General features: G+C 45.2%; 1 protein-coding gene across 3 annotated transcripts in view; it reads left to right on the top strand.

Annotated features, from left to right (window-relative positions):
* LOC139229318 (probable G-protein coupled receptor 153) overlaps window positions 1-18,757 on the top strand; it is an 89,868-nt gene that overhangs the window by 37,348 nt on the left and 33,763 nt on the right. For 2 of the 3 annotated variants that reach the window (XM_070861009.1, XM_070861010.1), the window contains exons 2-4: window positions 2,500-2,543; window positions 4,824-5,284; window positions 14,997-15,426. In XM_070861009.1, the coding sequence (XP_070717110.1) occupies window positions 4,899-5,284; window positions 14,997-15,426 (816 nt within the window). In that variant the 5' untranslated portion in view covers window positions 2,500-2,543; window positions 4,824-4,898. Of the gene's footprint in view, window positions 1-2,499; window positions 2,544-2,654; window positions 2,697-4,823; window positions 5,285-14,996; window positions 15,427-18,757 lie in introns of those variants that run through there. The other variant, XM_070861011.1, reaches the window with a different exon arrangement.

Genomic DNA, 18,757 nt, shown 5'->3' with positions numbered 1-18,757 from the left:
ATTTGAGAATGGTGGTGGACATAGAAATATAGAAAATAGGTGCAGGAGTAGGCCATTTGGCTCTTCGAGCCTGCACCACCATTCAATATGATTATGGCTGATCATGCAACTTCAGTACCCCATTCCTGCTTTCTCTCCATACCCCTTGATCCCTTTAGTCGTAAGGGCCACATCTAATTCCCTTTTGAATATATCTAACGAATTGGCCTCAACAACTTTCTATGGCAGAGAATTTCACAGTTTCACAACTCTCTGAGTGAAGAAGTTTCTCCTCATCTCGGTCCTAAATGGCTTACCCCTTATCCTTAGACTGTGACCCCTGGTTCTGGACTTCCCCAACATCGGGAACATTCTTCCTGCATCTAACCTGTCCAGTCCCGTCAGAATTTTATATGTTTCTATGAGATCCCCTCTCATTCTTCTAAATTCCAGTGAATATAAGCCTAGTCGATCCAGTCTTTCTTCATAAGTCAGTCCAGCCATCCCGGGAATCAGTCTGGTGAAACTTCGCTGCACTCCCTCAATAGCAAGAATGTCCTTCCTCAGATTAGGAGACCAAAACTGTATACAATATTCAAGGTGTGGCCTCACCAAGGCCCTGTACAACTGCAGTAAGACCTCCCTGCCATTTGCCTTCTTCACCGCCTGCTGTACCTGCATGCCAACTTTCAATGACTGATGTACCATGACATCCAGGTCTCGTTGCACCTCCCCTTTTCCTAATCTGTCATCATTCAGATAATATTCCGCCTTGCTGTTTTTGCCACCAAAGTTTATAACCTCACATTTATCGACATTATAGTGCATTTGCCATGCATTTGCCCACTCACCTAACCTGCCCAAGTCACCCTGCAGCCTCTTAGCATCCTCCTCACAGCTCACACTGCCACCTAGCTTAGTGTCATCTGCAAAGTTGGAGATATTACATTCAATTCCTTCGTCCAAATCATTAATGTATATTGTAAATAGCTGGGGGCCCAGCAGTGAACTTTGCGGTACACCATTAGTCACTGGACAACCGGGCAACTAACAGGCAACAGAACTAACTGGGTGGCTCCATGAAATCCCCATCCTCAACCATGGTGGAACCCAGCACTTGAGTGCAGGAGATAAGTGTTTGCAAATATCTGCAGCCAGACGTGTCCAGTAGGTGATCAATCAGAGTTCTTCGACGGTCCCCACGATCATCGATATCAATGTCCAGCCAATTCTGTTCCCCCCACTGCCATCAAGCAGCACCTATTCATCAATAACCTGCTTGCCAATGTTAAGTTCAGGTTCTGCCAGAATAAACTTGGCTCCAGATCTCACGACAACATTGATCCAGACATAGAGGCAAGAACTGAATGCCAGAGGAGAGTAGTGGCCCTTCACAATCAAGGCAGCATTCGACCAAATATGGCACAGAGGAACCCAAGCAAAGCTGAAATCAATGGGGGTCAAAGAAAAACCCCTTCAGAGGCTGGAGACATTCCCAAGGCAAAGAAAGATGATTGTGGTTGTCAGAAGCCAGTCATCGCAGCCCCAAGATGTCACTGCAGGAGTTCCTCAGGGAAACTTCTTCAACTCAAACATCTTCAACTGCTTCATGAAGTCAAGCGATGGACAATAAATGTGGCCTTGCCAACGTAAACCCACATCCTGTGCACAAATGGAAAAGATTATCTGGTCATTATCACATTGCTGTTTGTGGGAGCTTGCGCAAATTGGATGCTGCATTTCCTACATTACAACGGTGACTACACTTCAAAAAGTACTTCATTGGTTGTAAAACGCTTTGGAACATCCTGCGATTGTGAAAGGCGTTATATAAATCCAAGTCTTTCTTTCTTGAAGAGAGAACGGATTGAGGGATAAGGGAAGGAGAGGATTGGATGGGTTGATCTATGATAAATGGATCAGCTTGTTGGGCCCAATGGCCTTTTCCTAAATATCCTTAGGTTCTACTGTACGAAAGGCAACGGTCGGGACTGTGGGGGTGAGAAAAGCAGCAAAAACGGAGGCAAAGCTAGGAATTTAGGCATTTGTCGGAGGAGGAAGTTAAGACTGGATTCTCATCCTTTATTTGCATCACCCCTAACGCATACGTGACCATGGAAACGCTCGCTGCAGGGACCAGCCTGCATTAATGTTTTATCTTTTCCACAAACTGTTCTTGGAGATTGAACAACCCATCCTCTGTATTAGACAGCATTCCCGGCCATTTCCCAATGTAATGCGTCTGTCCGTCTAGAAGGGGTAGGTACGTGCAATATTGACAGAGGCTAATAATCTGCCCTGAGACGGTGATGTTGAAGTAGCATGCAGCGTGACTCCAGGATCCAGTTATTAACACTGTACATCTTCTTTCTTCAGCTACAGTTTTATTTTAAGAATTGGCTGGCAGCTCTGCCCTCAGTAGGCTGCTGAGTTGAGTTTCCTGCAGCAGAAGGCTGATATTTGGGTTTCTTTTACTGAAATGATTTACATGTAGAATTTTCAATATTTTCTTCTTTCTAGTTCGGTCACTTAAAGAGGATGAAAACATTTTCCCTCGGAAGCAGGTAGGAGCTGTTCCGATCTGCTTTATACGGTTCGCTTTTCAGTTTCCTTCCCCTTCCTCTCCAGCAGACATTGGCCCAGCAGGGAAGGGTTTCAGGAACCATTGCTGGACGTGAGCAGTCAGTCTAGGCTGACTCCCCAGTGCCGTTCTTCGGGTGAGATGTTAAACCAAATTCCAGTCTGCCTGTTTCAGTATTGCAGATGGATGTTTGGCCCCCAAGAATTTGGAGTGGGTGATGTGGGAGGTGGGGGGTTAGCTCTATGCAAATAGTGAGATGTGCCTACCAGGGACCACCATTGCTGAGTCCAGCCAACTTTTTGGGGTTGGGGGGTTGGGGGGGTGGGGGGGAGGGGTGCGATATGTTACTTTGGCAAGGGGCATATGGCACTGAAGGGTGTGGAACGTCTGGACGAGGACGGTCAGCTTGGGGTGAGCGGGTGCTGGCTTGCAATGGGGGAGTGTCGGGTTGGGGTAGGGGAGGGTCGGGGTGGGAGAGGGTCGGGGTGGGGGAGGGTTGGGGTGGGGAGGGTTGGGGTGGGGGAGGGTTGGGTGGGGTGAAGTGGGGGAGGGTCGGGGTGGGGTGGGGTGGGAGAGGGTCGGGGTGGGGTGGGGAGGGTCGGGGTGGGGGAGGGTCGGTGTGGGGTGGGGAAGTGTCGGGGTGGGGTGGGGGAGGGTTGGGGTGGGGTGGAGTGGGGAAGGGTTGGGCTGGGGGAGGGTCGGGATGGGGTGGGAGAGGGTCGGGATGGGGTGGGGGAGTGTCGGGGTGGGGTGGGGGAGTGTCGGGGTGGGGTGGGGGAGTGTCGGGGTGGGGTGGGGGAGTGTCGGGGTGGGGTGGGGGAGTTTCGGGGTGAGGTGGGGGAGTGTTGGGGTGGGGTGGGGGAGTGTCGGGGTGGGGTGGGGGAGTGTCGGGGTGGGGGAGTGTCGGGGGAGGGTTGGGGTGGGGGAGTGTCGGAGTGGGGTGGGGGAGTTTCGGGGTGAGGTGGGGGAGTGTTGGGGTGGAGGAGTGTCGGGGTGGGGTGGGGAAGGGTTGAGTTGGGGTGGGTGAGTGTTGGAGTCTCTGCCCCTACCTGGCCAATGCAGAAAGTGCAAAGATAGGCCAGGACCCAGTCTATCCAACTCCTGGTCCAAGCCCCAGTCTATCCAAGCCGTTCTGGTGGAGTCACCCCTAAAGCTAGGGCAGGAAGCACCAGGGGTTCTCAGGGGCCCGATGTCACTACTTGAAATTGCCCAGCGAGACACTTAGTTGTACCAAGCCGTTACAACACAGTCAGCACTGTGGGAGTACCTTCACCACGTGGACTGCAGCAGTTCAAACAGGTGGCTCAGCACCACTTGCTCGAGGGCAATTAGGGCAATTAGGGATGGGCAATAAATGCTGGCCTTGCCAGCGATGCCCACATTCTGGGGATTAATAAATAAAAAAAGAGAGCAGGCAGTTCTCTCAGTGTCTCACCAGAATTCTTCACCCAATCAACACCAAGCAGAGATAAATTAATTAATCTGATTGTGAGATTGTGCTGTGCACGAAATAACTGTGAATGTATCTATATAAACAACAAACAGGTTTAAAGTAAATCATTGTCATAAGCTCGTGAAGACATTTCTGAGATCTGACATGTCACCGTGTAATTGCCAGTTGTTTTTCTTATTTGAAGATTGTTTCACAGAGTCAGACAACGCCCCCTCCCCCATCATTCCCAAGTGGCCAATCTTCAGGCTTGAGCGTGGATGGCAAGTATCGGTAGGTTATTTGACCATGGAGAGCATCACAATTGAGCCTGATCCTGTCTTTGCTCAATGTGCATACACGCACGTGCACACACACACACACACACACACACACACAAGTGCAGTGAGAGGTGGGTGAGGTGGGGCGGAGGGGATCACTGAATAGCCATCAGGAGTGGCTGATATTCCTCCTTGTACTCCAGTGGCACTGAGGCCAAGTATAGTGCTCCCACTGCAATGAGGTAAATCTGAACAGACTGGAGGTCAATTCTGGTGCCTTCAGGTTGTTACCTCTCAGTGCAACATATTTTACTCACTAAGCCTTTGAGGGAGCTCATAGGAACAGGAACCTGTGACAGGGACTGTGGTTGTATTAGACTGTTCAGCCACCTAAGGACTCATTTTTAGAGTGGAAGCAAGTCTTTCTCAACTCCAAGGGTCTGCCTATGATGATGATGAGGAACAGGAGTAGGCCATTCAGCCCCTCGAGCCTGTTCCGCAATTCAATGTCTGTGTCATTTTTAATACTAATCCTTTTTTTTTAAATGCACAGGTAGTGGAGATATCTCGTGACTGTGCGGCATTCCTATGTGTGGGATGAAGAGGCTCATGCTACAGGTCCCATGCAATGGGAGCTCCACGATCCGCCATGAGTGAGAACACGGATGAGCAGAGCTTGTACACCAATGCATTGGCGTGGCTGATCTGTTCGGGGGTGTCTCTGCTGGCCAATACCTGGGGGATCCTTAGCATCAGCGCCAAGCAGAAGAAATGGAAGCCGCTGGAATTCCTCATCTGCACGCTGGCCGGGACGCACATCCTTAACGTGGGCATCCCCATCACCATGTACTCGGTCATCCAGCTCCGGAGGCAGCACTCGGACTATGAATGGAACGAGGGATTGTGCAAAGTGTTTGTCTCCACTTTCTACACGCTGACCCTGGTGACTTGCTTCTCTGTGACCTCTCTGTCCTATCACCGCATGTGGATGGTACGGTGGCCTGTTAATTACAGGTAAGGAAGTGGGGTGAGGGGGTGGATAGAGCGATACAGCTTAGCCTTCAGTGACTGTGGCCAAGGGGTTTTCTCGGGGCTGACTTTCCCCGAAATCCCCTTCTGCCGAAATTTCGCTGGAGTTAGCGCGGTGGAACAGGCACAGCCCCAAGGAACTCCCTGGCCTGTGCATCTCTATGTAGCTCCTTCTACACCAATATGTGTCATGTAATCTGAGCGATGAATTGAGTGCAAAGTAGTTCTTAGACTCTTGTGCTTAAACACCGAAACTCTTACCAAGGTATCCAAAATGCAAGCAACTTTCAAAATGGCAGTGCTGCCAGTTTGGAATTTCCGTGGTGCAGTTGGGACTGGTGCCTAGGAGAGCAACTCTCAATGTGGTTCAGATGGAACAGGGACAATGTCAGAATCACGGGGGCTTACTGGTACTTGGAAAGAGTAAAGATGTGGAGCGAGAGATTTTCCTGCTGCTGTGTCTGGGTGTATTGGATCGGCAGGGCACGTTGCAGTGAGCAAAATGGGGTAGAGAGGATCACAAGCCCAATGTTCCGTCCGGGAACAGGAGCAGGAACTGGAAAAGCTGTCCTAGAGTTTGCACCTCAGCTTTACTTACATAAGAAAAGTCACTGACCTTCAAAGAGTAATTCACTGTGGGTAAAACGCTTTGAGGTATTTCTATGTGATGGGGCGCTGTGTAAATGTAAATATAATCATAGAAATTTCACCATAGAAGGAAGACTTTATGACCAATTGCGTGCCTTTTAATACTGGCTCCACGCAGACCAATCAAGATTAAATCTGTTCTTTTTTTTTAACTCATTCTGAGGATAAGGGTGTCGCAAACAAGGCCCGCATTTAGTGCCAATCCCTAGTTGCCCTTGATAAGGGGTTAGTGAGCTGCCCTCTTGAACCGCTGCAGTCCGTACAGTGAACTTACCCCACAGTGCTGTTAGACAGCAAGTTCCAGTTTTTACAGAGTGACTGGTGCCAACAAACTGGAAACTGCATGGAACCACTCTGTGCATAACTGTTAACTTTCATAAGAACACATTCTTTTCCTAAATAAAAACAAAAAGTGCTGGAAATCTCAACAGGTCAGGCAGCATCTGTGGGGAGAAGCAGAGTTAACGTTTCAGGTTTGTGACCTTTTGTCAGAACTGGCAATCGTTCGAAATGTAACAGATTCTTCGGGAAGTGCAGGGGCAGTGCAAGTGGGAGGGGAGGAAAGAACAAAAGGGAAGGTCTGTGATAGGGTGGAAGGCAGGCGAGATTAGAGAGACAAAAGGGATGATGGGCAAAAATGAGATGGTAATGGCACAAGTTAAGAAACAAAAGATGAGTCTAGATGGGGCGTGAAGAGCAGAATCATCACCGGCTGCCACAGGAAAGAGAATAAAAAGGGAGGTTGTAAAAAAAAAAGGGAGGAAAGGGAAAAAAAATATGGAGCAGAGGTTATGGTCTGAAATTGTTGAACTCGATTTTGAAAAGAATACATTATTTTCCTGACGCGTCTCAGTTCAGCAGCAGTGATCTCTTCCCCCCCCCCCACCCCCTCCCCCCCCCCCACCCCCTCACCCTCCCTTCCTTTCTCTCTCACCAATCTGTGGGAAGGAGGGAGAGAGAAAACAGGGAATTATAGACCGGTCAGCCTGACATCGGTAGTGGGTAAAATGATGGAATCAATTATTAAGGATGTCATAGCAGTGTATTTGGAAAGAGGTGACATGATAGGTCCAAGTCAGCATGGATTTGTGAAAGGGAAATCATGCTTGACAAATCTTCTGGAATTTTTTGAGGATGTTTCCAGTAGAGTGGATAAGGGAGAACCAGTTGATGTGGTATATTTGGACTTTCAGAAGGCGTTCGACAAGGTCCCACACAAGAGATTTATGTGCAAAGTTAGAGCACATGGGATTGGGGGTAGTGTACTGACATGGATTGAGAACTGGTTGTCAGACAGGAAGCAAAGAGTAGGAGTAAATGGGTACTTTTCAGAATGGCAGGCAGTGACTAGTGGGGTACCGCAAGGTTCTGTGCTGGGGCCCCAGCTGTTTACACTGTACATTAATGATTTAGATGAGGGGATTAAATGTAGTATCTCCAAATTTGCGGATGACACTAAATTGGGTGGCAGTGTGAGCTGCGAGGAGGATGCTGTGAGGCTGCAGAGCGACTTGGATAGGTTAGGTGAGTGGGCAAATGCATGGCAGATGAAGTATAATGTGGATAAATGTGAGGTTATCCACTTTGGTGGTAAAAACAGAGAGACAGACTATTATCTGAATGGTGACAGATTAGGAAAAGGGGAGGTGCAAAGAGACCTGGGTGTCATGGTACATCAGTCATTGAAGGTTGGCATGCAGGTGCAGCAGGCGGTTAAGAAAGCAAATGGCATGTTGGCCTTCATAGCAAGGGGATTTGAGTACAGGGGCAGGGAGGTGTTGCTACAGTTGTACAGGGCATTGGTGAGGCCACACCTGGAGTATTGTGTACAGTTTTGGTCTCCTAACCTGAGGAAGGACATTCTTGCTATTGAGGGAGTGCAGCGAAGGTTCACCAGACTGATTCCCGGGATGGCGGGACTGACCTATCAAGAAAGACTGGATCAACTGGGCTTGTATTCACTGGATAAGGGGTAAGCCATTTAGGACCGAGATGCGGAGGAACTTCTTCACCCAGAGAGTGGTGAACCTGTGGAATTCTTTACCACAGAAAGTTGTTGAGGCCAATTCACTAAATATATTCAAAAAGGAGTTAGATGAGGTCCTTACTACTAGGGGGATCAAGGGGTATGGCGAGAAAGCAGGAATGGGGTACTGAAGTTGAATGTTCAGCCATGAACTCATTGAATGGCGGTGCAGGCTAGAAGGGCCGAATGGCCTACTCCTGCACCTATTTTCTATGTTTCTATGTTTCTAAGTCCAGCGAGATCATCCAAAAAACTAATGGAACTGCGCATGTGCAGCAACTTTATATCATTGGCAGCAATCGCGTCCTTTTTATTTACCTTTAATAATCTTTTCTTTACATGTTTATCTTATTCCCTCTCAATGACTTGGATTATTATTATTAAAAGCGTAGAATGCATGCACAGATCTAACAGTATCCAATTTATAATTCATTTGCTGTTTCTCGCTATCCATATATATATATATATATATATAATTTAAATTCCAATTCTGTGCTTGCCAGCCCCTTAAAGTGAATGGGCTAAAAATCACAGGTTAACAAGAGCCGAATCAGAATTTCTATCTCACTCTCTCTGTATTGCGCAGGAACATCTGCAGTGACTGTACACAGCTATTTGTGAATAATAAGCTCCCCTTGTAGGGTATCAATTCATCTCTGGGTTTAAGTCCCAAATGAGGGCTTTGAGTGCAGAATCAAAGCTAACACTTGAGTGTAGTACCGAGGGAGTGCCATCGTTTGGATAAGATCTTAATCTGAGGTCGCAGTCTGTATGGAGGTGGATGTTAAAGCTGCAATGGGAAGATGGTACGGCGTGTGTTCCTGAAAGGATGAGATCAAAATGGACTAAAAGGGCCTTGTTCATTCAAGCCTATTTAATTTAGTCAATTCTAATTGACAAAATATCTCCAAAGATGGGTACTTAACTTCACTGTGGGGAGCAACCTCCATTTTAGTACTAGCTTTATGTTTCAACTAACTATAGCCGTGTAGTGAATGCAACCTGTTACCATAGCAACCCAGCCTTTATTTTTGTTTGCAATAAGAAAACTATATTGTGTGTGGTCAAACTCTATTCTGTTCCACTGGCAGATTGACCTGATCATTATATTCACTTGTCCCAAGTGAGCTATCGGTCAAATAACTCTGCAAGCAGCATTCTGCACGATGTTTCATACAGAGATATTTCTGTTGAATTGATCCAATAAATCAGTGTTGAAAAGAAGTGAACGTTGCCTGCAGTCAACCCTTAAGCAAGGGCCAACCATCGTGGGAGTGCCTCTTTCTCTTCCATTGGTCTGGGGCAGAGCGAGTGTTCCAATTCCTGCAGATTTTTTCACATGAGCCACACTAATGGGGGACCTAATTTATCAGGTGGTTAGACTGGAGCTGAGTCCCTTACTCAATTGAGTTACTCATGTAGGAACTTTTGGTGGTATGGGGATTGTATGAGATGACTTCAATGGAAATGAAAATCGGGAGAGACGTAAAATGGGCTGCTGATTCGTTATCGGCCATTGATCAAAGTGATCGTGGAGTTCGAAACCCACAAGGGTAGTTTGAGAATTTGAATTCAGTTTTAAAAATCTGGAAATAAAAAGCTGGTACCAGCAAAACCCCAACTCGTTCACTAATGTCCTTTACGGAAAGAAACCTGCTGTCCTATTTGTGACTGCAGTCCCACACCCACCTGGTCGACTCCTAGCTGCCTTGGGAACTGGCCTAGCAAGCCACTCAGTTGTATCAAATCATTACTTAGAATGCAGCTGTTCAAGAAGAAGGCCCACTACCACCTTCTCAAGTGCAACTGGGGATGGGCAATAAATACCAGCCTCGCCAGCAATTTCCACATCTCGAGAATGAATAAAAAAAACAATGGCAATCTGGTTGAAAATCTAACATCTAATCGCTAACCCCTGTAGACTTTCTTTGTCACACCCCCTGATACATTTCTGCTTCCTCACTCTTGTGTCCAGAGCACAGAAAACACTCTAGAAATCAGCAAAGAGTTCTATGTCAACCACCAGTGTGAATGGCATTTTTGAGTTGAGTATGTGCTCTAATGTTTTAATAGCCTGGTTACAAGTGGCCTCCATTTTGTGCTTCTGTCTTCTTAGGCCATTTTAAGCTCTCACTTTCTGACCCAGCTTTAGGGTTGCCTTGCTGACCCTCCAGCATTGCCCTAGGGTCTCCCGGAATTGACGATTAATCTCCTGGACACTGCTGCGAGCCATCAGTGACGCAGCTATCAGCAAGGCAAAAATAGAATCCATATGGATAGAGATAAAAGATATTAAAGGATCAAATACACTAATAAATGTAGTCTAATAGTGGAAGGAAGGTGGAGGAAAAAATATGCAGACAAATTAGGGAAATGAGTAAAAAACATAGAAAACTAATCATGAGGGATTTCAGCTACCCTGATATTAAAACAAAATAGTAAAATATTTTACAGGTACATCCATAAATAAAGGAAAATTGGGATAGGAATAGGGCCATTAAGGGATAGACAGGCTAATACCACAGGTAACGACAGAGAGATGGTAGAAATATTAAATAATTATATTTGCTTCAGTATTTACCAGGGAGATAGAACTGGTGGACATGACATTGGATGTTGAAATTAGTCATGAGATAAGTACGTTTAAAATAAAAAGAGGGGATATAGTCAATAAACTAATCAAACTCAAAATGGATAAGACCCCTGGTCCAGATGGATTGCATCCATGCATTTAAAAAACAATCTAGGAAACAGATAGCAGAGGCATTATGATAAAGGCACTACACATATTTAATAATTTGTTAGAAAAAGGTGGAGGACTGGCAGATAGCTAATGTAATACCTTTAAGAAGGGGGATAAAACATGCCATGAGAATTATAGACCAGTAAGCTTAACATCGGTGGTCGGAAAAATAATGGAATTCCTACTAAAGGAGAAAATAGAAGAACATCTAGAAACCAAAAATATACCAATGAATAATTAACATGGATTTCAAAAGGGAAAGTCTTGCTTGACCAACCTCATTGAATTTTTTGAAGAGGTAATAGGGTGAGTAGACAAGGGTAATGCAGTAGATGTAGTTTATCTAGATTTTCAAAGGCCTTCGATAAGGTACCCCATAATAGACTGATGAGCAAGGTCAGAGAATGCGGAGTCGGGACAAGTAGCAGAATAGATAGCTAGCTGGCTTCAAGATAGACAGCAGAGAGTAGGGGTAAAAGGTGACTACTCACAATGGCAGAAGGCGGGTAGTGGTGTTCCACAAGGATCATTGCTGGGACCACTGTTGTTCATAATTTATATTAACGATTTAGACTTTGAAATTAAAAACACAATTTCTAAATTTGCGGATGACACCAAATTGGAGGGGGGGCGGGGAAGGGGGCAGGGGGTTAGTCAATACTGAGAGGACTGCAACAAATTACAGGAGGATATGAATAAACTTGCAGAATGGGCATAGAATTGGCAAATGAAGTTCAACACAGATAAATTTTGGTAGGAAGAATAGGGAGGTCACTTATTACTTGGAGGGTGCAAGTCTAGGTGGGGTAGAGGAACAAAGGGATTGCGGAGTACAAATACACAAATCACTAAAAGTTGCGACACAGCTTAGCAAGGCCATAAAAAGGCAAACCAATCACTAGGGTTTAATTCTAGAAGGATAGGATTGAAAAGCAGGGAAGTTATGCTAAACCTGTATTAAACCTTGGTTAGACCACACTTGGAGTACTGCATATAGTTCTGGTCACAATATTATCAAAAAGATATAGAGGCACTGCAGCGGGTGCAGAGAAGAATTACAAGGATGATACCAGAAATGTGAGGGTATACATATTAGGAAATGATGAACAGGCTGGGTCTCTTTTCTCTTGAGAAAAGAAGGCTGAGGGGTGACCTAATAGAGGTCTTTAAAATTATGAAAGGTTTTGATAGAGTGGATACAGTGAGAATATTTCCACTTGTGGGGAAGAGCATAACTAGAGGCCATCAATATAAGATAGTCACCAAGAAATCCAATAGGGAATTCAGAAGAAACTTCTTTACCCAGAGCGTGAAGAACTCACTACCACAGGGAGTGGTTGAAGCGACTAGTATGGATGCATTTAAGGAGAGGCTAGACAAGCATATGCGGGAGAAGGGAACAGAGGGTTACGCTGATAGAGTTAGATGAGGAAAGACAGGAGGAGGCTCGAGTGGAGCATAAACGCCGGCATGGACTGGTTGGGCCGAAATGGCTTGTCTCTGTGTTGTATATCCTATGTAATCCTGGGAGAAAAATCATTAGGGGCATTATAGAAATGATGCTTTTTTTTTTGTTCTTTCAGCACTGTTGTTTATTAATTATAGAAATTGGGGCGGGGGAAAGGCTGTTCGGTCATGCAGGGCCTCTGGAGGCGGCAGGGAGGTCTTGTGATGAGGGTCCCCAGGAATATACCCAATTGGAGTTGGCAACCCTGCCCATACGCCATGGCAGTATTTACCTCACATCCTCACCCCCTGATTGCTGTAATGGCCTCGTCAGAACATCGTACCTTTCCCACACGTGTGGTTTGTGTCGTCGCTTCGCCCAAGATTCAGCCTGTAGCTGAGCTGCTGCGTACCTGCTCATTAACAACGCAGGCATAGCACGCTCGTATTTAATGGGCAAAACTGGCCTGTGAATAATGCAAGAGGGAATGTGTATGAATAATTTGCATTTAAATGTCTTTGGGGAGGGGCTACCCATGAATATTTAATTCAGACCCTGAGGTACAGTAGTAGTAAATAATTAATTCCATGCCTTGAAATACTAAACAAAGGAGATCAAAGTTAGCATAAAGTTAATACAAAAACAGTGAGGAGTTTTACACAGGGACCAGGCCAGCACTTAGAAGAGAAAAGTAACTGTTAAATGGGATTTTGTGTATGTAAATATGAGCCTCATTAGGAACCTGCAACTCACAACCAGTGTTTGCCCTCATTTATTTTGCAAATGTTCTCTGTTCCTCTCCTCAAGGCTATGATTCCTTTGACTGAGAACCGTTCCACCGGCGCTAGTTAACTGCTCAAAGTGACTACATCTCATTTGTGAGCCTACACAGTGATTTTCGACAGGCTATTCAAACATGGGGAGCATCACAGCACAGCCTGATACTGTCCACGTGTGTGTATGTCTATGTATCATGGGTGTGTGTGTGATATATATGTATATGTGTATATATATCATCTATGTGTACATGTGTATATATATATATATATATATATATATATCTATTTGTGTGTGTGTATATAATTCCAGCTCCGGCTATGATCATCTAACTCAACACTGAGCTGGAAAATTAACCCTGAGATCTTCTTTGTCTGCTCACTTGTGAATAAGGCCCTTGCCACCCATGACCTTATTGTAAATCACGGCCTTAACGGAAACATGACTTGCAGGTGATGACTCCTTGCTCCTTACTGAAGCCTCTCCGTTTGGTTACACCTTCCGGCCCAAAATGCCACGATGGCAGTGTGGCCCGTATCACCAAATGTCACCTTGGTCTGCCCTTCTACTCCTTTGGCATCTTCTCCTCCTTTGAGCACATCAACTTGTTCCATTCCTCTCATAACTCCTTTATAATCCTTGTTCTCTACCACCCACCCCAAGTTTCTCATTGAGATACCCTCACTCCTTTCCTCCTTCAGCCTCTGCACCCAGCGACTTCTCACTCTCTGTCATTTCAACCACCATCTCACCTCACCTTGCCCTCTCTCTCCTATGTGTTCACTGCCCTCCCTTAACCTCTTCCTCCACATAAACTCTCTTACCCATATTCATGGCCACATCTTTGACCTTGCCGTATGATGTGGCCTTTCTATTCCTATCGTCTCAATCATAGACAAGACCACTTATCCCTCAGCACTCGTATCCCTTTATTAAACCCATTACCTTCTGCGTTCACCCCTGGAAAACACTCTTCCCCAAGACCCAACTTTCAAACTCCCAACTGTCTAGCCTTTGGTCCTTTGTTCGTGACGATACATCTTCAGCTATCAATCTGCTCAATCACATCCTCACCTCTGCTTTTATTGCTCATGTCCCCAGTAAAGCCCTTATTTGCACCCATCTCAGTCGCTCCCCCTGGTACGGCCCCCATCTCTGTTCCATTTTAGAAGGTTCACTGGACTGATTCCTGGAAAGAGGGGCTTGTCCTATGAGCACAGATTGACTAGACTAGGCCTATTTTCCCTAGAGTTTAGAAGAATGAGAGGTGATCTCATTGAAATGTGTAAAATTCTTAAGGGGCTTGACAGGGTAGATGCTGGGAGGTTGTTTCTTCTTGGCTGGAGAGTCTAGAACCAAGGGTCACAGTCTCAGAATAAGGGATCGTTCATTTAGGACTGAGAAATTTCTTCACTCAGAGGGTTATGAATCTTTGGAATTCTCTACCCCAGAGGGCTGTGGATGCTCAATCGTTGAGTACATTCAAGTATGAGATCGAGGGTTTTTTTTGATATTAAGGGAATCAAAGGATATGGGGATAGTGCGGGTGGGTGGAGTTGAGGTAGAAGATCAGCCATGATCATATTTGATGGCGGAGCAGGCTCGAGGGGCCTCCTCATGCTCCTATTTGTTATGTTCTTGTCAGGAATTTAAACCAGTGAAGCGGGGCCCATGATAAAGTGGACTGGACATGATCTGTGGAGGAAGCAGGTTTGAGGGGCTTAATGGCCTTTTTGCATTCCGTGTGTTCCACCTGTGAATAACCTTTCACTTTACACGGGGAACAAAACTTCAAGGCATTTCTTCATAAGCAGGTTTACAGGGACGGTTGGAGGCTCATGTGGAGCACAGGTCTAGATCTGTTGGGCCGAATGGCCTGTTTCTGTACTGTAAGTTCCATGTAATACAATTTTTTTTATACATAGTGCACAGAAAGAAAATCAGGTTTATTAAGTATTATGCACAGCAATAATGGCTGAACGGTGTATTTTAAGTGGTGGTTTATCTGCATTCACAATCAGGACAGAGCTGTAACTGTTTTTGTTAACTGTTCCAGGTTGAGTAACACCAAGAAGCAAGCGGTGCACACAGTGATGGGGATCTGGATGGTGTCCTTTATCCTATCGACCTTGCCCGCAGTGGGCTGGCATGATACCACGGAACGTTTCTATGCCAAGGACTGCCGCTTCATCGTCACGGAGATAGGCCTCGGTTTTGGGGTCTGCTTCCTGTTATTGATCAGCGGGAGCATAGTGATGGGCGTGGTATGCATTGGCATTGCCCTCTTTCAGACTTTCACCATCCATGCTGGAAACAACGTCAACAAAAACAAATTCAACGTGCCCACTATAATAGTGGAAGATGCACAGGGTAACCGGAGATCATCCATTGATGGCTCCGAACCATTGAAAACCTCTCTACAGATAACTTACTTGATCAGTGGAATAGTCTTCATCTACGACTTTTTGACTGGATTTCCCGTTTTGGTAAGTCACTGACTTTTTCGCTGTTAATACGACAAAGTGATTAACGTGTTTGGGGTGGATTTCATTTGTGTAGTAAGATCGTAAACGTGATTAAAAAGAAGGGGTTTAAGGTTTCCCGACACATCGCAGATGAAGGAAATCTACCTCACTTGTTACTTAGGAAATCTTTCGGTGAAGGTAAAATAATTCCGCGGGGCACAGACAAAATGAAGAATTGTTCCCTAAGCCCAACGCAGAAATCTTCAGAAGCAACAAGGTCCAATGCAACAAGTAATCTTTGGGATCAGTCTCAGTTCTTGCAATCTCAGCAACTCCACGCTTTTCCCATCTCATTAATCTTTCTTTGTGATTTCAATATTTTTTTTTAGTTCAGAAATGATATACGTACACAAAGGATCCTTATTACATCGCTCAGAAACAACTCAAAGTGCTTGGCATAGTGAGATGCCTGGAAGTGCACTGACTGCTATTTTGCAGACAAGCATGGTGGGCATCTATCACACTTCAAGTTGCTATTAAGATGAGCAAAAGAAAAAAAGAGAGACTTGTATTTATATAGCATCTTTCACAACCACTGGATGTCCCAAAGCGCTTTGCAGCCAATGAAGTACTTTTTGAAGTGTAGTTACTGTTGTAATGTGAGAAACGCAGCTGCCAATTTGCGCACAGCAAGCTCCCACAAACAGCAGTGTGATAATGACCAGATAATCTGTTTTAATAATGTTGGTTGAGGGATAAATATTGACCAGAAGACCAGGAATAACTCCCCTGCTCTTCAAAATAGTGCCATGGGATCTTTTAAATCTACCTGAGAGAGCAGACAGGGCCTCGGTTTTAACGGCCATCTGAAAGACAGAACCTCTGACAGTGCAGCGCTCCCTCAATACTGCACTGGAGCGTCAGCCTAGATGTTGGTGGGCTCAAGTCCCTGGATTGGGAACTTGAGCCCACAACCTTCTGACTCAGAGGCGAGGATGCTACCCACTGAGCCACGGCAGACACGTGAGTAACAAGTTCATCTATGTTTGTGACTTTGGTGGAGAGAATGGTGGCCAGAACACCAGGGGAAATGTCTTGCCCTCTTTAGAATAGTGCCATGGGGATCTATAACATTCATCTAAACCAGTAGAACATACAGACAGGACCTCAACTGAACTTCTCATTTGGTGGACGGCACCTCTGACAGTGCAGCACTCCATCAGTACTGCACTGGAGTGTCAGCCTAGTTGGTGTGCCGAAGCCCCTGGAGCGGGAGTTAAACCTTTTGACTAGAGTGAGAGTGCACTCAACTAAGCCAAGATTCAATACTTTTATAAGGTTTGGGAAAGGGTTATCTCTTTATTCTTGTACTTTCTGCAGCCAAGGATTATGAAAGCTTTCTCGTATTATTATTTCAAAAATAGATTCCAAAAACATGTCCAGTGTACATGGTTATCATTTTAGATCCGATGTAGTACAGTTTCAGGGCTGAATATTTGAATGGTGATTTTTTTCTGAAATGAGCACTTATTTCTCATTTATGGCCATGCATTCAATTTAAGAATGGTTGACTTCTCAGCTGTCAATTCACAGTCTTGGTTGGAAGAGTAGTCAACATTATTGTAAAATTATTTTCTGGAAGTTACAAACGACATGAATTTATAAATGACTCGCACAAAAAAATGAACTAAATTACAGCCATGTTGTCAGCCATAACTTCACTTCTTTCACATGTGTACGTGCCAGTGGGGGTTTCACTCAGGGCTGCCATGGAATTGCTCACACGTTCCCTGCTGGGCTAGCCTGGCAGGGATGCTCAGAGATAGCATGGCATGGGACAGCTGAGGGCTGTCTTGGCCTCGGATCACTGAGATCTGGCACGGCAGGGAAAGCTGAATGTTGCATAAATGCTAGCCGTAGCTCAGTGATAGCACTCTCTAGTCTCTGAGTCAGAAGATTGTGGGTTCAAGTCTCACTCCAGACACTCAAGCACATAATCCAGGCTCACACATCAGTGCAGTACTGAGGGAGTGAGCACTGTCGGAGGTGCTGTCTTTCCAAGGCCCGACTGCCCTCTCGAGTGGATGTAAAAGATCCCATGGCATTAATTTACATCATTAAGACGGATGACCTGATCATTACCACCTTGATGATTGCTGCGCACAAATTGGCTGTTGCGATTCACTACATTACAACAGAGATTACACTTGAACTGTATTTAATTCACTGCAAACTGCTTTTAGATGCCCTGGTCTTATGAAAGGTGCTATATAAGTGCAAGTTCTTTCTTTCATTGAAACTGGTAGAAGCCACTGACACTTGTTCTGGTTACTCTCCATTCATACATTAGACCGAGATGATGGCAACTTCATAGAATTGTTTCTATGTTGAAATAATAATAAATGTTTCAATGGGGAAAAACCTTCAGCAAACACTTTATGGACATTAACTAGCAGTTAACGAGTATTTAACAAATGTTTTATTTAGTCTATGATTTTGAACCATAGAAATTTACAGCAAAGAAAAAGGCCATTTGGCCCATCATGTATGCGCTGGCCCGTTTCCTGAATAATCCACAACTAATCCCACTGCTGTCTCCCTATCCAGCCTTATATATTCCTCTGCTTCAGGTATTTTCCAATTTTCCGTCAAAGAGACGATAGTATCTGCCTCGATCATGCCCTATCGCAAAGTGTTCCCAACAACTCTGTTGGTAAATAAGTTATTTTTATATACCAGTTTGTTACGAATGGGTAATATGGATAATAATGCAGTTGTAAGGGAATTTATGACCATTGGCAGGAATGAATCAGCAGTTATCAAGCCCCTAACAAGTTATATTATTTACTCATTAGATCTTTTCATATGTTTGAAAATTTGCAATGACACTCAAGCTTGGAATCAAAGTCACGCCCTTGTCGCTTATACATGATGCCATTGTGATGAAAACTATACACAGCTGTACTTACTAACCCCCTCCCCGTCCCCCTCCCCACCACCACAAAATAAATAAGGTGGCAGTAACATTCTTGATAAAGTTGCTTGTTCAGGGCACCTGCTTGATTGATTACACATTTGTCAAGGTTTATGGGTACTATAGGGGCAGGGACTGGTATGATAAGCACAGCCAATGCATCGAACATCTGCAGAAGAACATCAGACTTCACTATGGCTACTAATGGTGGAGCTGAATGTCACTCTCGCTCCCACACTTAGTCCTACTCCCCTTCTCTTTCCCCATAGCCAGACCATTTTTCCCCTTCAAGTATTTATCCAATTCCCTTTTGAAAGTTACTCTTGCATCTGCTTCCTTTTCAGCCAGTGCCTTCCAGATCACAAGTCGTCTTCCCCT

This window comes from Pristiophorus japonicus, chromosome 18, assembly GCF_044704955.1.
Source record: "Pristiophorus japonicus isolate sPriJap1 chromosome 18, sPriJap1.hap1, whole genome shotgun sequence".
NCBI classification, from domain to species: domain Eukaryota; kingdom Metazoa; phylum Chordata; class Chondrichthyes; family Pristiophoridae; genus Pristiophorus; species Pristiophorus japonicus.
Note: the sequence above shows the minus strand (reverse complement) of the source record. Positions and strands in the feature narration are given on the sequence as shown.